At 37.0% G+C, this 27,981-nt stretch overlaps 1 protein-coding gene and 1 pseudogene across 2 annotated transcripts in view; both read right to left on the minus strand.

Moving 5' to 3' along the window:
- LOC310650012 (vomeronasal type-2 receptor 26-like) overlaps positions 1-26,971 on the minus strand; it is a gene marked incomplete at both ends in the record, with an annotated part of 53,367 nt that extends 26,396 nt beyond the window's left edge. Inside the window, 4 exons of the mRNA XM_083378847.1 lie at positions 19,088-19,315; positions 19,828-20,622; positions 25,858-26,149; positions 26,856-26,971. Of these exons, the coding sequence (XP_083234973.1) occupies positions 19,088-19,315; positions 19,828-20,622; positions 25,858-26,149; positions 26,856-26,971 (1,431 nt within the window). The remainder of the gene's footprint in view (positions 1-19,087; positions 19,316-19,827; positions 20,623-25,857; positions 26,150-26,855) is intronic.
- On the minus strand, positions 10,519-13,062 carry LOC310649151 (vomeronasal type-2 receptor 26-like; annotated as a pseudogene). The gene is made up of 3 exons: positions 13,006-13,062; positions 11,982-12,108; positions 10,519-11,423 (listed from the first exon to the last, which is right to left on the minus strand). The product of its transcript is annotated as a vomeronasal type-2 receptor 26-like (transcript).
- Positions 26,972-27,981: the final 1,010 nt, after the last annotated feature.

The following is a 27,981-nucleotide window of genomic DNA, read 5'->3' on the forward strand; positions in this document are numbered from 1 at the left end:
CTTTTATTTTAAATAAATGGTCAGACTATGATGAATTGTTTTAAGTCACCCTGAACAATGCAATTGAAATTTATATCTCTAGAAAATTGGGTTCTAGGATTTTTAAAAAGAATATGAAATATCAATCTTTCTGTCTGTTTGTCTATTTGTCAACTCTGAGTGGCTTGCAACAAGAAAACACACAAATACAATTTATTTGTATAATTATATTATTTGAAAATTATAAATTTAAATAAAAACAGATTAAAGTTATGGAAATAAAAACAAACTAAAAAGGGGGTTCAAGGGGAGAGATGGGGGTACCTTCTCTGTTAGTATACCAACCCACCTCCAGCCAACAACATCTTCAGAACCCCCTGCCAGCCAGCACAAGTAGATTTTAAGACTTTTCCTGAAGGCTAAAAGAGAGGGGATGGATCTTATCTTCCATTGAAAGATGTTCTAAAGGGTAGGAGCTTTGGCACAAAAGATCATTTTTATGGGGCCCACCAGCTGAAATTCCTTGGCTTATGAGATCTGCAGGAGGCTCCTTCTGCCAGCACAAATGTGATAGGCCAGTCCCATTCCACAGATATCATATCAAATATATTATTTCATCATAGTAAATAATGAATTCATGAAAAGCCCAGCTGAAGCAACAACTTTGTAGACATTATTGGTTGAATTCTAGTACATGTTCTTATTTGATCAGCTCTGAATTAATCATTTTATGCATCTAAGCTACAAAGTAAAATCCCTAGAAGAAGGGTCTTACCTGGTTAAACCAACTGTGCCAGGTTATGATAGTTTCATTTATGGTGAATATTTGGTCTGAAAAAACAGTAGGGGTTACACTCCCAACTTTAATTCTAATGAAGGACTCGTTAGAAGAAACAATCCAGTTCAGTATATCATATCCAGCTAGTAATTCTCCATTGTAGTCAATAGAAACCAGATCTCCAGCATTGTTATTAAACGAGAGACCTTTTAAAAAAGAGTGCAGCTAGATGAAAAAAAGAAAAGATCAAAGATTAGAAAATGACGTTTAATTTGGGCAGGGGGAGTTGAAGAAGAATTCAATGCAGTGGAAGTCATAGAATAGAATGGAACTGAACAGAATATTTTATTTGGCCAAGAATGATTAGACACACAAAGAACCTGTCTCCGGTGCAGAAGCTCTGAGTATACATGCAACAACAACAACAACAACAACAACAACAACAACAATATCGAGAAGAAAAAGTAGTTGAAAATGGGAGACTAATAATAATACAGCTACATAATGTAGATAATTTTTTTTAGATATAAGACAGTAGTACTGTGGGAATCAGGTATTCAGCAGAGTAATGGCATGGATGAAAAAAATGTGTCTGTGTCTAGTTGTTTTGGGATGTCCTATAGGAGCATCCCAATAATTTATGTCCAGGACGTGAGGAGTTAATCAATCAGGATGTGAAGTGGCTAATCAAGATAGAGAAACTTGTGTTCTTTCCAGAGGTGGGAACAGAGATCAAAATGAATTTCTGTAATTCAGCCATGTCAAACTCATGATGTCACGTGACCTCGCGCAACGTATCGTGACTTTTTCCCCATTGATGGCAATGGGGAGGGCGCAGTTTCGTCCTGATGCATCCGGCCCATGGGCTGGCAGTTTGACATGGCTGCTGTAATTGATGTTACAGAGATAATTTTTCTTTATATAAATAATGTTTTCGTTCAAGATGATGCTCAGTACATTACCTGCCATGAATCTTGATTTAGAAACATCAACCTCCCTTTATTCACCACTGACCACTGGGCAGATCTGGTTGACATCATGGCATGCAATGCATGGGCTACTGCATAGACAGAATTATAAATACTGTAGCTGTGACCAGTCATTCTTTTTTCAAAAAAAGTTACAGGAAGATCTTCCAATTTTTCTTCTCCTATGCAAAGATCACCAGCTACCTCATCTACATTTAAGCTTTTAAATGCACAAACAAAGGATTGCTGCCAAAAATCCTTGATAAATCCATCTTCTGTCATGGAAGGATTTCTACTTTCAGTAAATGACTGGAAGCCTGGTGGGTCATTGGTATGAATTGTGAAGGACAGAGCACCATTCATTATGTCAGTATCCCAATCTCTCTGATACACATGTGAGTTGAGCTCCATTTGTGCTGTAAATATCCACACTCTACCTTTGACAATATCTGTTATGTTTTTTCCTGATAAATATGCTAGCCATCTTAACCTTACCATAGTATCAGATTCTCCATAAAATATCAGAACATTAGCATTGCTATCCATAATTTTATCATGTATTTCTGCACCATGGTTGAACAAGTCACCAATTTCATTAACATTTGTTAATTCACCGATTCTTTCTATATACGAAAAACAGATGTTGTGCTGGGACAATAATGGAACAATCATTTCTATAACCCTTTCTCCATTGTCATTGGCCATCACAAGTATCCCAATCCATGTCCACCCAAAATGGAGAAGTAAAGAAAGAATTCCATCATATTGAAGTCTTTCCAGTGGGCTCATCTGGAAGAAACATAGGCCTGGTGTTTTGTAATTCATAATGGGACTAGCACCATAGATGAGCTGAATAATGATTGAGAACAAAGGAAAAAAATGGAGAGAGTCATATTTAATTGTCATATTCAAGTTTTTTAAAAACATGCCATATATTCATACTTCTTTATAAAAGATATGCTTAAGTGAATGAGCAAAAGGTAGCATTGCTGAAGTTGGAACGAAAAGACAAAAAAGAGAGATAAAGCAAGGACCACTGCTAGAGAGATAGTTTTGAAGAGAAAAAATGGAGAAAATTGGCCAACTTCAGAGAAAATTCTGACTGCCTCTTTGAAGAGATTGTGTACACCCAAGCTAAACTCTTCATTCACAAGTAAGCATGTCTTGAGCAATTTCCAATGCAGTGTAGTGCTATCAATTGAATGAATGAATGAATGAATTACAGGTGAAACTCGAAAAATTAGAATATCGTGCAAAAGTTCATTTATTTCAGTAATGCAACTTAAAAGGGGAAACTAATATATGTGATAGACTCATTACATGCAAAGCAAGATAGTTCAATAATTGTGAAGATTATGGCTTATAGCTTATGAAAACCCCAAATCCAGAATCTCAGTAAATTAGAATATTGTGAAAAGGTGCAATATTCTAGGCTCAAAGTGTCCCACTCTAATCAGCTAATTAAGCCATAACACCTGCAAAGGGTTCCTGAGCCTTTAAATGGTCTCTCAGTCTGGTTCAGTAGGAATCACAATCATGGGGAAGACTGCTGACCTGACAGTTGTGCAGAAAACCATCATTGACATCCTCCATAAGGAGGGAAAGCCTCAAAAGGTAATTGCAAAAAGAAGTTGGATGCTCCCAAAGTGTTATATCAAAGCACATTAATAGAAAGTTATGTGAAAGGGAAAAGTGTGGAAGAAAAAGGTGCACAAGCAGCAGGGATGACCGCAGCCTGGAGAGGATTGTCAGGAAAAGGCCATTCCAAAGTGTTGGGGACTTTCACAAGGAGTGGACTGAGGCTGGAGTCAGTGCATCAAGAGCCACCACACACAGACGGTTCCTGGACATGGGCTTCAAATGTCATATTCCTCTTGTTAAGCCACTCCTGAACAACAAACAACATCAGAAGCATCTTACCTGGGCTAAAGAAAAACAGACCTGGTCTGTTGCTCAGTGGTCCAAAGTCCTCTTTTCTGATGAGAGCAACTTTTGCATCTCATTTGGAAACCAAGGACCCAGAGTCTGGAGGAAGAATGGAGAGGCACACACTGCAAGATGCTTGAAGTCCAGTGTGAAGTTTTCATAGTCTGTGTTGATTTGGGGAGCCATGTCATCTGCTGGTGTTGGTCCACTGTGCTTCATTAAGTCCAGGGTCAACGCAGCCATCTACCAGGAGATTTTGGAGCACTTCATGCTTCCTTCTGCAGACGAGCTTTACAGGGATGCTGACTTCATTTTCCAGTAGGACGTGGCACCTGCCCACACTGCCAAAAGCACCAAAACCTGGTTCAATGACCGTGGGATTACTGTGCTTGATTGGCCAGCAAACTCGCCTGACCTGAACCCCATAGAGAATCTATGGGGCATTGCCAAGAGAAAGATGAGAGACATGAGACCAAACAATGCAGAAGAGCTGAAGGCCGCTATTGAAGCATCCTGGTCTTCCATAACACCTCAGCAGTGCCACAGGCTGATAGCTTCCGTGCCACGCCACATTGAGGCAGTAATTGTTGCAAAAGGGGCCCAAACCAACTACTGAGTACATATGCATGCTTATACATTTCAGAGGTCCGATTTTGTTCTATTTACACTCCTTGTTTTATTGATTGCATGTAATATTCTAATTTTCTGAGATTGTGGATTTGGGGTTTTCATGAGCTGTACACCATAATCATCACAATTATGACAAATCACGGCTTGAACTATCTTGTTTTGCATGTAATGAGTCTATCTCATATATTAGTTTTCCCTTTTAAGTTGCATTACTGAAATAAATGAACTTTTGCACGATATTCTATTTTTTCAAGTTTCACCTGTATATTTTATGATAAGTAGCTACAGTATGTCTGTTAGATTTAGGCTTTAAGAAAAATACTGCAGGAAATGTTAGTTTGAAGATATTCTGACTGTTGTATTTTTTGTACGTGAGACAGTTTTGAGTGCAACAATGGGTAATTGTAAGAATTACCATTGTCCAGAACAGCCGCTTTCCCTTTTTGTTATTGTGAATTTGGTTTGCACATTGACTTCCATGAAGGACTCTGAATAGGGGAAATCCTGAATCAAATTGAATGTTAAAGTGGCTCTTATTCCTGCATAAAGTCTTTGCAGGATCTTTTCAAAAGCTCTTTGGCTTTGAACTGTTTTGGACAGTCTTTCCCCTGATTTGTTTTATATGTCCATTTTCCGTTATTCTTTTTTTCTTTGCACTGTTAAATTCCCTGTGGTTTTATATATATTGTGCATAGTTTGTTTTGCATATTTTCTACATAAGCCGCCAAGAGTAATTTTGATTGTGGTTGCCTGCAAATACATTTAATCAATCAATAAGTAATTGATATATGTTATACTTTTTTCCTCATTGACCTTTTCTGTAACCTCTTCTGTATCTAAATTGTTTACTCATGTAATGTACTTAACCAAAGTTTATGTGACAGTATCTTTGAGAGATTGAACAATGCTAGAACTACAGTTGTAATATGACTATGGAAATATTTCCAGGTTGTTTAATCAGGGTGAATATTTTTATTTATACTATAATAGTTCCTTTTCTTCTGTTAAATTATCTAGCTTGTCATAGTCCTTTTTTAAAGAAGAAGTTGGGTAAGAAGATTTTAACAAAGAAGAAGCACACAAGATACAACAAAATCTAGAAATTCTAAAAAGCCAGGTATGTTCTGAATTTTACCTGTGGGATCTTATAGATATCCAAGAGATTTGCAATGTGAATGGAAGTTTTGGTGTCTAGTCCCCCAATCACTGAAATCAGATGATTCTGAATACCACAGATATAGTTGGGGAAAAATCTTTTCATGTTGTAAATCAGTAATGTTGTGGCATGATATGTTTTCTGTGTGCTGAAATGACTGTCATAGATGTGGAAGCCAGGGGTGACATTGGATAAGATGTGTGGGTTTTTATTGATTTCCTTGACTGCAAATGTCAGGGCCACAATATTTTGGTAATATTTAGGTATTAATCTGAAACAGAAGATAAGTTCAATGTCAGATAAATATTTTTTAAAAAAATAAAAGAAAAAAAGTTCTAATTATTGCAGCTCATGTCATAAGTCTCATAATATTTATTTTTATTAGCATGTATATAAAACTAATGCAGTGAAGGTTTCATAAAGCAGTTATTTCATAAGATATAATATATGGAAAACCTAGGAACTAGTATTTTGTATGTGTATACTTATTCATGCAAAATATCAACTTTACAATTTTGATACTATATTTAAAATACCCAATAAGTATGTCATCCATACATTTGTATTTTTTCTTTATGTTTTGAAATCACTCTGTTTCATAAAGTAACTTAATAACAATTATTGACATCACTGAAAACATGAACAAATGCTCATTTTATTACAATTATCTCAATGATGTATCAATCAAATGAAGAAAACCATAAGGAAAAATGTGTGAAATTCTCAGAGAAGATGCAGGCTATTAAACTTTGCCATTTAGAACAGTAAAGATTTCACTGAAGTTTTCTCCTTAATCTTATGGTCCAGAGTTATCATTAAACATTGGATGGTTGACTGAGTAAAATAATAAATATTGTGCAAATCTCAAATGCTTTGATACAAGTTTAAACAGAGTGGACTAATTGAATTATGATCTAGTAGCAGTTTATACCATCAGAATATGTGGAAGTAAGCATGAAATCCTTACACAAGATCTTCAAGCAATGGTGGTGGTGGGACTTTGCTGAACTCTAAGCCGGAATGCAGGAAAGCAGCTAGAGTGACAATGCCACCCACGATGACATCACCTGACTGATAGTACATGTGATATGGATCATGAAGACTCTGAAGTCTACATTTGATATTATGTGATTTAGAAAGTGAGAGATAAAATAATGCTAGTGAGAACATGATTAAAGCCAAATCTTTCCCTGACATCTAAATTCTTCTTGCTTCTTTGATGACAATGATATTAGTATTCTGATAACAAGACATGCTGATATTGCAAACCTTAGAAAACAGTAAGAAGCTTCCACAAAGTGTGCTGTATAATTGTAGTGCTTTTATTCTACCTAACATAAAAAAGTTGAGACATTTATAATATTCTTTATGTTTTGTACTTGAACACTGAAATTCTGTTTCTGGTTGAACATAAACAAACTAACTACCATCCTTTCAAAATTAAATAGGTATCCAATTACTTTATGTATCTCAAGAGAATTGTAGGAAACATGTTTTGACTGATAGAAAAAAAATGTTTCTATTTCATTCAAAATGAAGACAATTAAAATGAACAAGATTAAAAAAAATGCCCAAGACAATGCTCCCTCAAGCTTGTACTCTAGAGAGAGGTTGGGTACTACTTTTAGCTGTTCTGTTAAACATGCTGTATTAGAATGATGTTACTGTAACACTCCTGTCCTGCATGACCATGAATGTGACTCTAAAATTTGGACAGTAGCATAGCTGATACACCACATGACTGAACTATGGACATTCCTAAACTGATAGTCTTAAGCACAGCACACTTCAGACAGAGCCACAAAGCATTATTCCCTAAAATTCATGCAAATACTCTGGTCAACTTTGAATGGAGTGTTGTGTTGCTTTTAATACTGCTCAACTTTTTAATTGCATGGGCATTGTTTATTAATCTGAAAGTTTTCTTTCTGTCATGTAGTCTTAGATTTCTGGACATACTGTAATATCAATATAGCATAGAAGATTTTTTTAAAGGAGATGTAATTATTGATAAAATGTAGGATTATTTAATATTGAAGTAATAGCATCTGAAATACATAAGCAAGGAACACCAGCAACATCTGGATAGTTGTCAATGAGAAAATGGAACTGATACCCTCAGAAAAGTTTATTTAAGATTTTGAGAAACCATCAGTCTTGGAATGGGAATTAATGTATTTTTAAGGGATGATGTAGGTTTTCTAATTTGGATTACTGGGTTTTGTGAGGTGAAAGATCTTGTTGATTAGATCAGGCTCTACTTTCAACAACTCTTCATCTACCACATGAGCTGGTTGTTTCAGGATTGTAGATGGCTGACAATGCCATGTAAATTTTTGCTGGCAATTTTATGTAAATTATTTACAATTAGCTAAGTAGAAGACAAAAAAACCAAAAAGATTGCCATAGGACTGCTTTGCTGAGAATTGAGAAATACAGTTTCACACACACATATAATAGACATAGCACAAATTAGATACAAGATATACACAAAAGCACAGCTCAGATCAGAGTATTTTCTTAAATTATTTCAAATATATTAATATATCTCATCTTCAACCATTACTTTTCCATCACATTGTTTTAATGGTGTGGCTGCCATTGCTCGCCTTGTCAGACAATATATTAACCCACTAAATTCTGGCAAATTTTGGAATTCTAGTTTTTAGGATTCAGTTTCTTTAATACCATAAAGTGAATATGTTTGATATTGGTCTACAAATATATATGTAATCCATTCAGCCATAAAAATCTGACATAATCAAATAATACTGAAGGAAAGTTTGCAGATAAATCTGGATGGGGGAAAGTAAATGGTTTTTCACACAATATTATTATTCCCATTAACTTAATTTTGATAAGAGATTTTTTTTTATCATTTTAGTATATGTAGATCCATAAACCACTGAAATTCCCAAAACTTCTGAACATTTTCATATTATGTTTGTGCAGGAACACACACTTTGTGCTCTATTTTGCAAAGCAAGATGAAGTTCCTATTAATGCACAATGAAACAAAGTAATGTGAAAGTATTTTCCAAAGCAACTATGCGACCCTAATGTTAGAAGAGATGACTTTCACATGTGTTGCTAAGTGTTGAAAGAACCCTTCTGAAGATTCTCTTAGTAGCCATACAACAACTGCTTCATCACAAAGTACAAGAAAATCATTTGTACACATTGTAATTTCTTTCTCTTCATTATGTGTTCCCTGTTAGCATTGGGCTTCAAGACAATGACATAACATTTGGGGAGAGAAATGCAACCATCAAACCAGCCCTAGAGGCTAGGATGGAAAATATCTCCACTGCCACCATGTATTTCTGGTTTATGGGAGAATTGGTTTTAATCTTTGTTCTTAATACAATATGACACATATAGAAAATATTGGGCTGCAGATGTAATGTTGACATTTTACTGTTTAAAATATTATATATGCATCTATTTAAAAGACTGATATAACTACCCATATTATGAACTACAACCCTGAGTGCCTCATTAAACAATAAAAACAGAAACAAACAATTTAAACAACCATAATAAAAACTCCTGGTGCCTAGGGCAACACTTTCTCACACATCAGCTACAAAGTTGTTCTAGCCTGAGTCCACCCCAGTAATTAAAAGACCCAGATGTTCAAGATGGCAAACATATCCAATCTTTCTCCTCCTGTTTCCTCCAAAACAGCAACACTGTGAGGCGGGTTGGGCTAACAGAGAGCAACTGGGCCAAAGTCACCAAACTTGCTTTCATGGTTAAAGTGAAACTTGAACTCATGGTCTCCCAATTTCTAGCCTAGTGTTTTAACTACTAGACCAAACTGGCTCAGTTCAATTATATGAATTCAACAAAAACTATTTAATAATTTTTATCATAAAGAATGCTATGATGACTCTTCCAGATGCTTCTCTGGACAGTAATTGAGATGAAGAAGAATTGCCTCCTCCTCCTGATCTGAGAGTATGTAGGGTTGAGTTGAGGCAGGCACAACGAAGGTTAGCTAGGCTACTTGTGAGGAGGCAGCTTCACCCCTTGTGATGGGCTGTACCAGGAAGCAACTATTTAGTCAGCAAGGAGACTGAAATGACACTGGGAACAAGGTGTGAGGTTCCTTGCTGTGAGTTATCTTGACTGTTGCCTTGATTCTCAGATTCTGGATTCTGTACCTTGAACTTTAGATCATGCCTCTTAAACTTGGACTTGCCTTTGCCTTGTGGGACTAGCTTTTGCCTTGTGGACATGCCATTGTCATGTGGACTTTTCTTTGCCATGTGGGCTGGCCTTTGCTTATGGGACTTGCCTGCTTTCTGCACTGTGAACTAGTGTTGGCTTCTCTTGAGTAGCTTGTTGAACTCATTGGAGGGGTGCTGGTTTTGGAAAACAAATTGCTGGGGAATACTAATTCAGGTTTGGAAACCTAAATAAAGACTCCTAACACCTGTGATGTGTGTGAGAGTTGAATAGGACAGCACAAATGTTGAATAAGAATTGGTTGAAATTTCTTGCTCTAAGAAAATATAGGTGAGAAAATTGTGGTCTAAACTTATCATTCCATTGCTATACATAGGCTAAAAGCCATATGATTGCTAATATAAATTGAGGGTCATCATTAGTAAAGATAGCATATGTCCCTTTACTTTAATGACAGGAATAAGAATTAATCAAAAACTTAAAAACTTCTAGATGCTCATAAGAAAGAATAACCCTCAATGGAATAATAAATCTAAACTTGATGAAGAAAGCAAATGGATTGCCAATATGTGTTACTTATAAAAATTGTAATTTATTCTTTTATTTCCCAGTAGAGAACCAGAAAAAGAAGAGTTTTCAGCAACCTGGTCAACATATTTAAAAATTCTTTGTTTTTATAATTTATACAATTGCTGAGAATTTCCATACCCATTTTCCTCTATATTTTTATGTTATAATAAATTCTTAATAGTATGGCATGAATACAAAAAATTGCATCTCTTTAATTTAATAAAGACATATTGATGAAGCAGGCTTATAAATCTGGAGAAAGATGATATTTCCTAATTTCCTAAGTACCAAACTACAGCAGAAGACATTATGAATCAAAATCAGAATTGTTTTCTCTTCATTAAATTTTCCCTGCTGTTCAAATCAGGCCTTAAAACAATCACATAACATTTAGGAAGAAAGATGCAGCCCAGCAAACCAACACTAGAGGCCAAGATGGAAAATATCTCCACTGCCACCATGTACTTCCCCTTGGTGCTCAGGTAGGTTGGAACAAAGGATATCCAAACACTGCAGAAGACCAACATGCTGAAGGTGATGAACTTGGCTTCATTGAAAGTATCCGGTAATTTCCTGGCCATGAAGGCAACTATGAAACTAATAACAGCCAGGAAGCCCAAATAGCTTAGGACACCGTAGAACATAGTCACAGAGCCTTGATTGCACTGTACAATAATTTCTTCAGCTACTGAATCCACGTCAGTGTCTGGGAATGGGGGAGAGGTTGTTAGCCATGTCATGCAAATACCTATTTGAATAAAAGAACAGGAAATGACAATGGAGTTGGACAGTCTCTTTCCCACAAACATCCGCATCTTGGATCCTGGCTTGGTGGCCTGGAAAGCCAGAACCACTGTGACGGTTTTTGCCAACACAGAAGAAACAGCCACTGCAAAGACAACCCCAAAAGTCGTTTGTTGCAGGAGACATAGCAACTTCTCAGGATGACCAATGAATAGGAATGCAGAAAGGAAGCAGAGCAGGAGGGAGATGAGGAGAATGTAAGTGAGGTCTCAGTTGTTGGCAATGATGATAGGAGTGTTGTGGTTCTTCGCAAATATTGCAAGCACCACCACCGAGATCAAAGAAAAGAAAAGAACAAAGGAGACTAAAATGATCCCCAAAAGTTCCTCATAAGACAAAAATGTCAACGTTTTAGGAATACAGGAATCCTGATTCTTGTTTGGATACCTTCCTTCTGGACACAAGTAACAATCGTTTGTATCTGAAAAATAAAATCATTTCAAGACCATTTGTAGAATATAAAGTATATCAATAATATTATTTACATATTTTAAAAATATGCCCAATTCATTCAACAATTATTGTCTGTACACTTCAATTATTCTCTAGCCCAAAGATGTCAAACACACCACGTCATGTGATGTGTCACGATGTATTGTGACTTTTTTTGCATTGCCAGAACTGGGGTGGGTGGACCCTCTGTGTGATGCAGCCGGCCCACCGGTCGGCAGTTTGACACCCCTGCTCTAACCCTTTAAGCAATCTGTTTAACGTCTGTGATATGTTTTAATTTGAAAACTTTGAATAGGTAAATTATCTTTAGAATTCTAATTCTTTATATAATTATCCATATAATCTATGCATTTGAACTGGATAGGATAATAATAATCACCTGATTTCTCTTTAGCACGCCCTAACACTAAAATACTGTATCAGTCCTATTTAGAATACTGGTAAAAAAAGAGTCTTCAGGTACATAAGGCTGCATTTGGAAACTGCTACCATTTTGTGAGATAAATCCCAACATAACATTTCTTACCCTCCTTCTCTGAAATTTTCCCATCTGGGCATGGAATGCAATCATAGCAACAAAATGGCTGCCCTTCCTTGATTTTCTTGCTGGTACCAGGACAACAACTCTCAGTACATATAGAAACAGGCTGGGACTGAAGGAGAAACAACAAACAAACAAAGATAGAGCAATTCTGAGCTATCCTGTCAGTTTAAGTTAGGATATAATTAATATTTTTTAATCTGTATGCTTCTCAACTCAGTGGCTCATAACCACCAAACAAAGAAATTACAATGAAATTAATATGCATTTTATTTGTAAAATTGTTTAAATGCTGTCGTTTACTTATGTAGACACTGGCCTACTATGTACAGTATTGTCTAATACTAACCCTAACCCTAACCCTAACCCTAACCCTAACCCTAACTCTAACCCTAGCCCTAGCCCTAGCCCTAGCCCTAATCCTTTCCAAATATACAGTACATAACTGTTACTGTGACAATCTATTGTATTCAACTTTGCAGCTGTTTTGAAAAAACTGTACCAGCCATTCATGAAATTGTTCCATTGATCATTTTCAGTTACATAAAAATAATGTTTAACCCCGTCTTCTGGTTGATTCATCAAATATATGCCAGTCTCAAGCCTGGACAAATGGGGAAGGCTAGGGAAGATAATGGTGAACTACCTGTAAAAAATCTCAACAGATTTTTTATGACAATAATATGACTCAGATATGGATACCCACAGTGAACCCTCCAGACTGGAGGGGAACCTGCAAGGTATAGAGAAGAGCAACGGCTACCTTTTGGTAGTCAGGGATTTTATGACATTGTTGAAGGAAAGGCTTCAGAAAGCCCAACAATTGATGGAAGCTACCAGGAAGGGACATTCTAAGTTCATGTTTGCTTGAGTGAAAATGATGCGATCCAGTTTTACAGCAAGCCAAGGAACTTTTAAAGATGGCAATGGGAATGTACTAAGTGATCAGCAGAAGATCAAGAACAGATAGAAAAGATACACAAAAGGTCTCTGTAGCAATTTGACTTACTATCAAGATGACAATGATGACAGCCCAATTAATCATGAAAGAAGTAGAATGGGACATGGTGAAATTGCTGAACTGAAAGATCCAGGTATTGATGGGGCTGCCCTGTGTCAAGAGATATGGTCTATCTGCTAATGGCATCAGGACTGCAAAAGATCTGCTTTTAGCCCACTGGTAAACAAACGTGAGGCCAGAGACTGCTCCAACTATTCATGATTGCATTGATTTCTCATTCAAGTAAGATTCTGCTAAAGATTATTAAACAGAGGCTACAGAATGTCATTGATCAAGAATTACTTGATGTACAAGCTGGCTTTAGAAAGGGCTGCAGCACTCAAGATCAAACTGCCAATATTAGATGGCTCATGGAAAAGGCACGTGAATATCAAAAGGATCTATATATGTGTTTTATTGCTTACAGAAAAGTTTTTGACTGTGTAGAATGCCATAGGCAATTGGCGGCTTTGCATGATCAAGTGCAACCCACTTGATCAGACTCATCAGATCACTGTAGACTTATCATGAGGCAACAATGAGAACATTCTATGGTGACACAGATTGGTTCAGGATCTGGAAGAGAGTTAGACAGAGATGTATTTTATCACCATTTTTGTTCAATTTTGTATGCTGAAGTGATCATGTGGAAATTTGATTTGGAACTGCCTGATGTTGGAATGAAGACTAAGGAAAGAACCACAAATAATTTGAAATACTCAAATGATACAACACTATTGGCTGGAAATAAGGAAGACCAGGAAAAAGGACCTGGAAAATCAAGGACAAAAGTGAAAAAGTAGAACTGAATCTTAACATCAGGAGATCTCATATCTATGTCATATCTAAGAATTTTTTTATGAAAGGATATTAAAGTGATAAAGGGTGAAAATTTTCCATAACTTTGAGAAAGTGAGATATTTAAAATATTGGGCTGCTTAGGGAATGTACAGTATACCAAGTCTCTTAACAAGCAAGGATACTTGCAGAAATTGTGCATTGATTTACCTACTTATGTATATCAATCAGGCTGCATTTCAAGATATCTTTTATGGAAACATACCACATGTGCAAAGGCTTCTTGGGGATAAGACCTTGTTCCACCATGTTTCGCTGGGACCTAATTTCCTGGGTGAAAAAGGAATCAACCAGAATAAATGGGACCAAGAACTGAGGTAGAAAATTTAATGTTAGAGACTTTAAACAATCTCATACATCCAATGTTTAAGTTTGGGCACATTTGTCTCCAGGCAGAGTGCTGGAGATGTATAGTATTTTCCTTTTAGACTTTTCTTAGATCAGGATTAGATAGTCTCAAACAAAAATGGGCTGCTTGTTTCAGCTGTCTGGGTTACATATAAAAAATGAGCCATCCAATTCCCATTTGAATTAATATCCATCCAAAGATAGTTAAAGCAGGCTTCCTTGCTCAATTTCTGTCTAACGATTTCTGTCTAACTGAATCTTAACATCAGGAGATCTCATATCTATGTCATATCTAAGAATTTTTTATGAAAGGATATTAAAGTGATAAAGGGTGAAAATTTTCCATAACTTTGAGAAAGTGAGATATTTAAAATATTGGGCTGCTTAGGGAATGTACAGTATACCAAGTCTCTTAACAAGCAAGGATACTTGCAGAAATTGTGCATTGATTTACCTACTTATGTATATCAATCAGGCTGCATTTCAAGATATCTTTTATGGAAACATACCACATGTGCAAAGGCTTCTTGGGGATAAGACCTTGTTCCACCATGTTTCGCTGGGACCTAATTTCCTGGGTGAAAAAGGAATCAACCAGAATAAATGGGACCAAGAACTGAGGTAGAAAATTTAATGTTAGAGACTTTAAACAATCTCATACATCCAATGTTTAAGTTTGGGCACATTTGTCTCCAGGCAGAGTGCTGGAGATGTATAGTATTTTCCTTTTAGACTTTTCTTAGATCAGGATTAGATAGTCTCAAACAAAAATGGGCTGCTTGTTTCAGCTGTCTGGGTTACATATAAAAAATGAGCCATCCAATTCCCATTTGAATTAATATCCATCCAAAGATAGTTAAAGCAGGCTTCCTTGCTCAATTTCTGTCTAACGATTTAGTTCAGAAATTGGGGTAAAAACATCATAAATTTTGTACAGTTGCAATTTAATTGTAAACATTGATTCAAAAAGCACTTTTTGTATGTGTGTTACTGAAATAGCCAAAGAACAGATTCAAATAAGATTAACCAAATCACTCTGTTCATTCATTCTATAATTTATACATTAAAATTTGAAGAAAAGAATGTATGAGAAACCCACAATTATGGAATACAATATTTAAAAAGCAAAATTTCAACTATTTGGTTTTTTTAAAAAATAAAATGCTATTTGACATTAGACAGGATCTGCACTAAAAGTCATCCCGGAAGGAAGACCCTTACTGGGGGACTTAGCAAATGATGTCGGACATTGGAATGGAGAGGGAGGAACCTGCAATGGGTGGGGAGCCTCCCACCAAGCAGATCCCTTGAAATACTCCAGCTCCAAATCCTCAAGGTCATCAGAAGAGGAAGTGGTTGAAGAATGCTGCCACAGGCCCAGGTGGTCGATGGTTGTTGGGAAGCAAGAGGATTGTGAGAAGAAGCCAGGAAGGTGATGCTCAGACAAGGCAGTCATCAACCAGGTTGGAAAGCCGAGATGGAGAAGTCTCTCCACCTTAGCAAAGGTGAGGAGGACCGGTCCAGCTGAATGCTGGAATGGGCAATCGACATGATGAAAATAGCACTCGACTCCATGAGAGGAGAGAAAGCCGACCCATGCCGGGGCACCCTTAGCCTAAGCTCCACAGAAGGGACAGATGAAGGAGGGTCTTAGCCAACAGACCCAGGGCCTTCCAAAAGCAATATTGAGACTGCAGCCACCGCAGACAGAGATGGGAGATGACACAAGTCGAAGAAGAGGTATTGATCCATTGAGAAGTTCCTACCACTGAAAGTGAAGTACCAGGGGGAGCCATGACACTTGGGATTTTTCCTGACCCAAGTGATGAACTACAACATTCCAAGTGACCGAGCCAGGATTCGCATTGTGCAAGCAGCCCTAGATTGCAGCACGGCAGATTGGGTAATGGACCTACATGATGCGGATGCCCCAGAGGTGCAAAACTTCAATAAATTCATGGCAGCTTGTAGGTATCAATTTGAAGACCCCATAGCTGACTGGAAAGCACAGGAACATATACAGTAAATACAGTGAAATGAGGCAGGCTACCCTAGGTGTAGTGGAATACACCTAGCAGTTCTGAGCTGAATTGGCTGGAAGGCATCCTGATCAGCCATTTCTAGGATGGGTTAAACTACAATCTCTATGATGCTTGCATCCCCAGAGAGGACCCCTACTGGCTGCAGTTACATCCTGGTTGAGGAAGCAGAGATCGACCTAGCAAGGAGGCAATGACAAGGGGAGAGATCATGGGGAAGATCGCCATCAGAGCCAACTCGTGACTCGTCGAAGCAACAAAAAGAACCTCAGGATGCGGGAAAGAGGGACACCATACAGCTGAATGCTGCTCACACACCCCTGTCTGGAAAACTGATCGAGCTCCAGCCAGAAAACCCTGGAAGACTCCAGTGAAGCTGAAAGAGACTGCCATGAAGAGCACAGACGTCGTCAAGTTCCCTGCTTCGGCCCAACAAGGGAAGGAAACTCTGACCAATCCAAGAGGAATGTTCAACTCGTTGGACAACAACTCAGAGAATGAATCCCTCTTAAGTGAACCCATTGCATCCCTCACCCAGACAGTAGAATTATTAGCCTCTGCCATGCCCAAGAAAGTGAAAATCAGGGCATTAATTGACTCTGGCTGCACTCACTGCCTCAAAAGCCCAACATTAGTGGGGAATTCAGGAAATCGGGTGAGGAGGCTGAAGGAACTGATTTCTTTTGTTCAATTAGATGGGTCCATAGCAGGAGGGATGCCCACTACACCAGCCCAGCCCCGAAACAGTGGAACCCCAGCTGAGAAAACTGTGTGTGTGTGGGAGAAGGAACTACCAGAGATACTGGAGGAATATAAAGACCTGGCTGAAGTATTCAGTGAGGAAAGATCCAATGAACTGCCCCCTCACCAGGCCATGGACTGTTCCATAGAAATCCGCCCAAGTGCGAAACTCCCCAAACCCAAATTGTATTCCATGAGCCCGCAAGAATTGGAGAAGATGCCGAAATTCATAGTCAAAAATTTAGAAAGGGGTTTCATTCAGCAGGCAAAGCCAAAAACAGCTGCTCCTGTGCTGTTCTGAGAAAAGAAAGATAGGACTCTTCACCTCTGTGTGGACTATAGAACTTTGAATGCAGTGAGCAAAAGCAATCTACACCCTTTTCCTCTCATGAAAGACATGATGTCCCACCTATCGAAGGGGAAAATTTTCTCAAAGCTAGATTTGAGAGAAGCCTATTGCCAGATCAGAATAAAAGAGGGGGATGAATGGAAGACAGCTTTCAATTGCCTCTTAGGATGTTACCAGTTTTGGGTTCTACCTTTTGGGTTACAAAGAGCATACGCAGTATTTATGCAATTGATAAAGCACCTGTAGAAAGGGGTGCTTGTTTATTTGGATGACATCTGGATATTTACTGAGAAATTCCCACAGGTGGATCTCTCTTTCTTTTAAAGGGGGCAGGATTTCAGAACCCATATTATTTAGGGGACTCCTAATTCTATTTCTTCTATTACTTTGGGTTCTGTCATACTCATGGAGGGAAGGGGGGATGACACTGCAGGCTGTCTCTTTGTTTTCTCTATATCGATACAATGTATCCCTTTTGCTGTCTCTGCATACTTGCTCTTTGAACTGTCTCTGCTTGATGTCACCTTGGGGGGGGGAGAGAAAGGAATGTGCCTCCAGCAATATGGCTTATCTCCCATTTCAGAAGGGAAGGTGCAAAGCCTCAACAACACCGCTGCGAGCCTGGGAAAGACTAGTGTTATCAGCTCTTTCCCACAATGTACTTAACATGTGAGGATTTCCCATTAGAAATGACTGGATAAACTATTGGGGTGGGGTTTGATGGAGACTTGTTTAACCTATTGATCTAAGTGGGAAATCCTTAGATCCTGTTTATTGTGTCTGCTATCTACTTCTCCAAATAAAAGTTCCTTTTGGAAGAAACTGCTTCCATGAGTTTTTTACGTTGAGGTATTGAAGTGGGCCCTGACAATGCCATAATAATGATGAATTGTTGTAAGTCATAATAAACAATACAATTGAAATTTATACTATAGAAAAGCAAGTTCTAGTTTTTAGAAGAATATGAAATATCTGTCTATCTATCTATCCATCAAATTTATTTGTCAACTTTATTTGTCAATTTTATTTGGCTTACAAGAAGAACAAAAAGGCAACAAAACATCTGACAATTATAAATATAAAAACAGATTAAAATGAGAGAAATGAATACTAGAGAAAAATACAAGTGGTTGCAGGGGAGAGGTAGTGGTATCTTCTCTGTTGATGCACCAAACACCTCCAGCCAATAGCTTCTCCTTCGGGAGCCCATGCCAACTCCCACAACTAGATTTTAAGGCTTTTCTAAAGGCTAAAGGAAAGAGGGGAGATCTCATGTCCTGTGTTAAGATGTTCTAAAGCAGAGGTGTCAAACTCACATTACATGACATGTCACGATGTATTGTGACTTTTTTTCCATTGCCGGTAATGGGGTGGGTGTGGTTTCACCATGAGGCATCCAGTCCGTGGGCTGGTAGGTTGCCACCCCTGTTCTAAATGGTGGGACCTATAACAGAAAGGTTCTTCTGATGAGTCTCACCACCTGAAATTCCTTGGCTAATGGGTTAGCAATAGGCCCCTTCTACCAGTAGAAATGGGGCAGCCCAATCTCATTGAGAAAAGGTGGCTCCACAGATATTATATCAAGTATTTTCTTTCATTATAGTAAATAATTCCTAAGAAATTCAGCTGAAGCAACAACTTGGAGACATTATTGGTTGCATAATAGTACCTGTTCTTATTTGATCAGATCTGAATTAATCATTTTATCCATCTAGCTAAAAAGTAAATTTGCTATAAATTTTCCAAAGTATCCCACCTGGTTAAACCAACTGTGCCAGGTTATGACATCTTCATTTATGGTGAATATTTGGTCTGAAAAAATTGCAGGGTTTACCGTCCCAACTTTAACTCTAATGAAGGATTCATTAGAAGAAACAATCCAGTTCAGTATATCATATCCAGCTAGTAATTCTCCATTGTTGTCAATAGAAACCAGATCCCCAGCACTGTTATTAAATGAGAGACCTTTTAAAAAGGAGTGCAGCTAGATGGGAAAGAAACAAAAAATAAAGATTAGAAAAAGGTGTTTAATTTTGGGGGGGAAGTCTAAGAACAATTTGGTGCAGTGGAAGGAATAGAATAGAATAGAATAGAATAGAATAGAATAGAATAGAATAGAATAGAATAGAATAGAATAGAATAGAATAGAATAGAATACTTTATCTATGTAGGTAAATATACCTATATATAAGACAGTAAATTATGTTTTAGGTGTTCAACTGATTGGTATCGTGAGGGAAAACACTGTTTCTGTGTCTAGTTGTTTTGGCCTGCAATGCCCTGTAGCTGCATCCTGAGAAGAATCGAAACAGTTTATGTCTAGAATGTGAAGGGTTAATCCATCAGGATATGATGTGGCTAACCAAATGAGAGAAACTTGTGTCTTTTCCAGAGATGGGAATGGAGATCAAAATGAATTCCTATAATTGAAACTATGGGGCTCATTTTCCTTTATACAAATAATGTTTTTCTTCAACATGATGCTCAGTCCATTACCTGCCATGAATCTTGATTTTGAAGCTTCAGCCTCCCTTTATTTGCCACTGACCGCTGGGCAGATCTGGATGAAATCATGGCTTGCAAAGCATGGGCTATTGCATAGACAGAGTTATAAATACTGTAGCTGTGACCAGTCATTCTTTTTTCAAAAAAGGTTATAGGAAGATCTTCCAGTTTCTCTTCTCCTGTGCAAACATCACCAGCTACCTCACCTACATTTAACGTTTTAAATGCACAAACAAAGGATTGCTGCCAAAAATCCTTGATAAATCCATCTTCTGTCATGGAAGGATTTCTACTTTCAGTAAATGACTGGAATCCTGGTGGGTCATTGGCATGAATTGTGAAGGACAGAGCACCATTCATTATGTCAGTATCCCAATTTCTCTGATATACATGTGAGTTGAGCTCCACTTGTGCTGTAAGTATCCATACTTTACCTTTGACAATATTTGTTATGTTTTTTCTTGATAAATATGCTATCCATCTCAGCCTTACCATAGTATAAGATTCTCCATAAAATATCAGAACATTAGTATTGCTATCCATAACTTTATCATGTATTTCTGCACCATGGTTCAACAAGTCATAAATTTCATGAACAGTTGTTATTTCACCAAATCTCTCTATAAATGAAAAACAGATGTTGTGCTGGGACAATAATGGAACAATCATTTCTATAACCCTTTCTCCATTGTCATTGGCTATTACAGCTACACCAATCCATGTCCATCTGAAATGGAGAAGCAAAGACAGAATCCCTTCATATTGAAGTCTTTCCAGTGGGCTCATCTGGAAGAAAATAAGGGCTGGGGTTTTATAATTCATAATAGGACTTGAGCCATAGATAAGCTGCATAAGGATAGAGAACAAAGGAATGGGATAGAAAAAGAGTCAATTTAATTGTTATTTTCAAGCTTTTTTAAAACATGTCATATGTTTGTATAGCAATACAAGAAATGCTTATGTGAATGAGCAAAACATAGCATTGCTGAAGTTAGAATGAAAGGACAAAAAACAGAGATAAAGCAAGGTCTATTGCTAGAGTGGATGAAATATGGCATAATTTAGAGAAAATTCTGACAGTCCCTCTGAAGAGATTATATACACCCAAGATAATCTCTTCATTCACAAATAAGCATGTTTTGAGCAATTTTAAATGCAGTATAGTATTATCAATTGAATGAATGAGTGAATGGTATTTTATCACAAATAGCTATGTCTGTTACATTTAGTCTTTAATATTAATAGTAATGGTTATTAATATTTGCTTAATATTTAATAAGCAAATCCTATCTACATCTAGAAGGGACGTGGTGGCTCAGTGGGTTAGGACGCTGAGCTTGTCGATCAGAAGGTCAGCAGTTTGGCGGGTCGAATCCCGAGTGCCGTGTAGCAGAGTGAGCACCTGTTACTTGTCCCAGCTTCTGCCAACCTAGCAGTTCGAAAGCACGTAAAAATGCAAGTAGAAAAATAGGGACCACTGCGGTGGGAAGGTAACAGTGTTCCGTGCGCCTTTGGCGTCTAGTCATGCCGGCCACATGACCACGGAGACGTCCTCAGACAAGCGCTGGCTCTTTGGCTTTGAAACGGAGATGAGCACCGGCCCCTAGAGTCGGAAACGACTATCATGCATGTGCGGGGGAACCTTTACCTTTTATCTACATCTAACTAATCTTCACTCACTTATAAATAAGATAGATTAATTGCTATTTTTAAATAGAGACTGCTAAGTATTTGGTTCTTGCAAGCATTCAGTGAGACAAGGTGTTCAAACAGCAACAAGTTTATTCAGAGTTAGAATATAACAGAAGCAAGCTAATAGCTGCTGCACAGCTATTTATATGGTTGGCCTCTAGGCAGCGACCAATAGATTTAAAGCAGCAGTTTTCCGCCCCAAACCTACTTAACAGACTGGAGACAGCAAGTCTAGCTCAGCCCAGCAACTTACATAAGATACAAAAGTAGGTCAGCCATTAAGCAAACAGTCATGTATAAAGCAAGTGAAAACAACATACAAGGCCAATACATTACAGTGACAGTTCAGACTTTTTAACTTGGCAGCCCTCTACTTCACTGAAACCTGGATGAACTACTTGGTTAATGATAATTGTTTGCAAATTCCAGGATTTCAGATTCAAAGAGCAGATAGAATTGCAGAAATGTGCAATAAAAAGAAGTGAGGGTGGGTCTCTGCTTTTATATCAGCAACTGATGATGTAAAAATGTAACCACATGAAAGAAATTTTGTGATATGGACTTAGAAACATTATCTATCAATTGCAAGCTGTTTTATTGTCCATGAAATTTTCCACATCTATTCTACCTGCTACGTACATTTCATTATAAGCTTGCATAAACAATGCATTACAAACTCTAGCTGATGAGATTCTGTGCGATCAACAAAAATATCCAGAGTCATTTCTCATTTTGTTAGGAGATTTCAACAGTGCTAATATAAGCCAAGAGCTACCAAACAACATCTAGCATGCCAACTGTCTTACTAGAGGCAAACCTATTTTAGACCATTGTTATACTACATAAAAAGATGCTTATCAGTCTTTACCATGAGCAGCTGTGGGACACTCTGATCACTGTATGATTCACCTTGTACCTATTTATAGACAAAAGCTTAAAACCATAAAACCAGCAATTAAATCAGTGAAGTTTTGGACTGAGGAGGCAGTGTTAAAGCTACAGGTTTGCCTTGACTGCACAGACTGGAACATTTTTAAAGCTACTTCTGCAGACTTGGATGAACTCACAGATATTGTGACATCATATCTTAGTTTTTGTGAAGACCTATATGTGCCAATCAGAAGCTTGTGAATACACAGCAATAATGAACCTTGGTTCACAGCTAAACGTAAGCAGCTACATCATGCCAAAGACGAAGCATACAAAAAAGGAGATAGAATGATGTACAATCAGATCAGGAATGTATTAACAAGGGAGATCAGAGCAGCAAAAAGAAGCTACTCTGAAAAGCTGAAGAATCAGTTCTCAACAAATGAACGAGCAAATGTGTGGAAAACCCTTAAAGATATCACTGGTTACAGCAAACTTCCTTCCCAGGCTGAAGAGAATCAACAATTGGCAGATGACCTGAATGAGTTTTACTGTAGGTCTGAGAGGAAACCACTGTGAACTATAGCCATCCTCTCCATCTCAGATACACAAACAACAGACAAGTTTCCTACAACTGACCCCATCCCTGTAGGCCCCCCATTTCTGGTGATCACAGAAAAATATGTGTGAGGTTTATTTCACAGACAAAAGCTTGGAAAAGTGACAGGCCAGAAAAGACAGCACCTTCTTGCTTGAAAGCTTGTGCTGACCAACTGGTCCCCATCTACACCCACATCTTTAACAAATCATTAGAAATGTGTTATGTTCCTTTTTCACCGATTTCAGCTTGGCATTCAATACAATCATTTCAGATATTCTTCTCACTAACTGACCCAGCTAGCTGTGTCTGATCACATTTATAATTGGACCATAAGGTTTCTAACCGATAAGAAGCTGCAAGTGAAGGTAGGCAAAATCAAATCAGAAACCTGCACAATTAGCACAGGTTTCCCCCAGGGCTGTGTGCTGTCTCCATTATTTTTTCTCTATATATCTCTATATTTTTTCTCTCTGTATCTCAAAGGGTCTCCCTGTTAAAGTACTGAAGATTACAGATGATACTACAGTGATTGGTCTCATTCAAGACAATAATGAATCTGCATACAGATGGGAAGTTGAACAACTGGCCCTGTGGTGCAGCTGGAACAATCTTGAACTGAACATGCTCAAAACTGTAGAGATATTAGATTTTAGGAGAAGCCCTAAAGCCCTCTTCTGCTACAGTTGTGGTGAGGTTACACTGGCATCTCAAAGGTGCAGTGGTAAAAAATGCATACCATCTATATCTTTGATGGAAAATAGGGAATCAGGACAAGAGTTGGGCCCCTCATTTTTCCATGCCCAGCAATGGAAAAAAAACTCGTGATACATCATGACACGTCACATGATGTTGCAAGTTTGATACCCCTGGTCTAGACTCAGATGATGATAAAGATGATTAGCAGGATGCAACTGATCCGGAGCCATCTGTGTCAGAGGACCCAAACTTTAGCTCATTGTATGCTCCTACTGAACCACATCTAATTTCACAGAGTGAACTAAATGACCTGGTCAGGAATTTGGAATTGCCTAAGAGTAAGGCAGAAAAGATGGAAAAGCATGAAAAAGTTACATGAAAAACCAATAAATGAATGGAAAGTTATGTTATTGGTATCAACAAAAAGATAAATTTAAAATGTTTGGTGTGGCACTATTCTCATTGCTATATCATATTTTGTAGAAAAGTTATAGAGCATAATCGCACATTCCCCTGATAATTTTGAATTATTTTGATGCAATTTTGACCTGAAGCTGTATCTTGGGAACTGGAGCCATTTAATACCCAGGACTTAATTTTCCTTTATTAGTGACCCAATTCTGGTAAAATTTAGTTACTTTAATTTCTGAGGCTTTCTCCTCGTGGACCAATGTAACTAGGACTGCAGAGAAAAATAATTGCAACCAGCCTACCTTCCATTGAGGACCTGTATACTGCACAAGCCAGAATGAGGGCTGTGAAAATATCTACAGATGCCTCACATTCTGGACATAAACTGTTTCAACTTCTTCCCTCAAGATGACACTACAGGGCATTGCACGCCAAAACAACCAAATACAAAAACAGTTTCCCCCCACATGCTATCACTCTGCTAAACAACTATTTTCCACAACACTGCCTATGCCCTGGGATGTCAAACCACCTAGTAGGATTGTATTATCTAATATCCTTCTCATCTTTCCTATTACCTATTTCCTTAGCTTCTTATGATTATAACTTTGCTGTTTGTATCTCATGATTTATGCTGATTGTCTTTATTTAGTATTCTAATTTTGCTTATCCTATGGCCATCACTCAATTTGTATCTTATGATTTATGATGATTGTATTTTATGATTATGATCATGAGTGTCAGTTGTTGCTTTTATGTACATTAAGAGCTTATGTACCAGAGACAAATTCCTTGTGTGTCCAATCACACTTGGTCAATAAAGAATTCTATAATATAAGTACTTCAGGAAATGTTAGATAGATTGGTATTCTGACTGTTATAGTTTTTGTATGTCAGAAATATGTGATAGTGTTTTGCGTACAATTCAGGACAGTTGTAAGAATTACCGTTGCCCAGAAAATCCCCCTTCCCTTTTCTTTATTGTGAATTTGGTTTCCAGATTCATTTCCATGAAGAACTCTAAGTAGGGAAAATCCTGAATTGAATTGAATTGTTAAAGAGACCCTTGATTCTGCAGAAAGTTTTTAAGCTCCTGGCCTTTGAAATGTTTTGGACAGTCTTTCCCCAGTCTTCTTTTCATATTTCCATTTTTCATTATCCTTTTTTTCTTTGCATTGTAGTATGATTCGTGTATTTATTATTTACAGTGTATTGTCAATGGTTTATGTTGTATAGTTTCTACATAAGACTTCAAGAATAATTTATTGTGGCTGCAAAAAATACATTTAATGAATAAATAAAATATTCATTTTACAGGAGCTATAGATGGTGTACACTGTACTTGCTTCCTTATTCACCTTTTGTGTAACCGCTTTTGTATATAATCTGTGTACTCATCTCTAGAATAATATCATTGTGACCAAAGATTATGTAACTATATCTTTGTAAAATTAATTATACTAGAAGATATTTTTGTTATTTGGGTTACACAGTTCTAACATGACTGTGCAAATATTTCAAGGCCATTTATTCAGAAAAAATTCATATTTTTCATTCATACCAAAGTAGTTTTTTTTCATAGGTTAAAATTCTTTAGATTGTCATTGTCCTTCTTTAAAAAAAAGTAATAAAAAGTAATGGGATGTTAACAGAAAAGAAGCACATAAGGTACAATGTTATTTATAAGAATCTGAATTTCTACCAAATGAATTTGAGAAATTCTAAAAAGTCAGGTATGCTCTGTTTCTTACCTGTGGGATCTTATAGATGTCCAAGAGAATTGCAATGTGAATGGAAGTTTTGGCATCTAGTCCCCCAATCACTGAAATCAGATGATTCTGGGTACCACAGATATAGTTGGGAAAAAGGGTTTTCTTGTTGTAAATCAGTAACATTGTGGCATGGTATGTTTTCTGGGCGTTGAAGTAACTGTCATAGATGTTGAAGCCAAGAGTGAGATTGGATAAGATCTGTGGGTTTTTATTGATATCCTTGACTGCAAATGCCAGGGCCACAATATTTTGATAAAATTTAGGAACTAATCTGAAATAGAAGATAAATTGAAAGTCAGGTAAATATTTAAAACATTTTTTAAAGAAAAAAATATTGTATCACATGTTATAAGTCTCAGAATATTTATTCTTATTAACATGTATATGAAACTGTTTCATAAAACAGTTATTTCATACAATATAATATATGGAAACTTAGAAAATAGTATTTTGCAGGTCTACTTATGCAAAGTGTCAACTTTATTGCAAATATCTACATAATCCATTTGTATTTTTTTCTCTTTTGGAAATTCTGTTGTTTTTTATATGGTATAATCATAATTTATATTAATAACAGCTATTCACATCATTAAAAGTGTGAAGAAATGCCACATTTTATTAGAAGTATTTCAATGATGTATAAATCAAGAGGAAGATAATCACAAGGAAGAATGTGTAAAATTTTCAGAGAAGAATTAAACTTTGCCAGATCTATCTATATAGAACAGTAACAATTTCAGTGAATTTTTCCCTTAATAGTCTGGCCCATACTTATTGGATAACATTGGATAACTGTCTGGGGAAAATAACAACAACAAATACAAATCTCCAACACTTTGATACAATTTTAAACAGAGTAGAATAATTTAATTATGATCTATTAGCAGTTCGTACTGTTAGACATGTAGAACTAAGCATAAAATACTAACTGCAGTTTCTGCAGTTAGAAGACATGGAAATGAGCATAAAATTCTTACACAAGATCTTCAAGCAATGGTGGTGGTGGGACTTTGCTGAAATCTAGGACACCATGCACGAAAGCAGCTAAAGTGACAATGCCACCCACTATGACATCACCTGATTGATAGTACATATGATATGGATCGTGAGGACTTTGAACTCTACATTTGCCATTATGTGATTTAGAGAGTGAGAGATAAAATAAGGCTAGTGAGAAGGTGATTAAAGCTAACATTCTTGGAGAAAAGCCAGATTTTCCCCTAACATGTAAATTCTTCTTGCTTCTTTGATGACAGTGACATTACGATTCTGGTAACAAAAGGTGGTTATAAAGTAAACCTTAGAAAAGAGTAAGAAGCCTCCACAAATGATGCTGTATCATTGTAGTGACTTATATATAACATGAAAAAAGTTGAGATATTTATAATATTCTTCATGCTTTGTTCTTCGACACTGAAATTCTGTCTCTGGTTGAAACTAACTACCATCCTTTCAAAACTAAATACGTATGCAATAACTTTATGTATCCCAAGAGACTTGTGCTCCATAGAGGGGTCAGGTGCAGCTTTTAGCTGTTCTGACAAACACATTGTACTAGAATGATGTTGTTGTAACACTGCTGTCTTACATGATCATGAATGTGACTCTAATATTTGGACAATAGTATAGCTGATAGACGATATGAATGAACTGTAGAATAGAAGGTGATAGTTTTAAGCACAGCTCACTAACATCTCCTTACATAGGGCCTATGTTCTCTTGATTTCAGACAGACCCCAAAGCCTTGTTCCCCAAAATTTATTCAAGTACTCTGGTCATTTTTGAATGAGGTGTTGTGCTGCTTTCAATACTGCTCAACTTTCTCATTGCACAGGCCATTGTTTATTATTTATTAATCTGAAAGATTTCTTTCTGTCATATATTCTTAGAGTTCTGAACATACTGTAATATCAATAAAGCTCAGAAGGATTTCTTTTGTAAAAAAAAGGAGATTAAATTATTTATTAAAAATTAGGACTTTTTATTATTAAAGATAATATCTGAGAGACATAACTAAAGAACTTCAGCAACTTCTGGATAGTTGTCAATGAAGAAATGAAAGTAATCCAATCAGAAGAGTTTTTAAGATCTTTAGAAACCATC

This window comes from Vipera ursinii, assembly GCF_947247035.1.
Source record: "Vipera ursinii genome assembly, chromosome: Z".
NCBI classification, from domain to species: Eukaryota; Metazoa; Chordata; class Lepidosauria; order Squamata; family Viperidae; genus Vipera; species Vipera ursinii.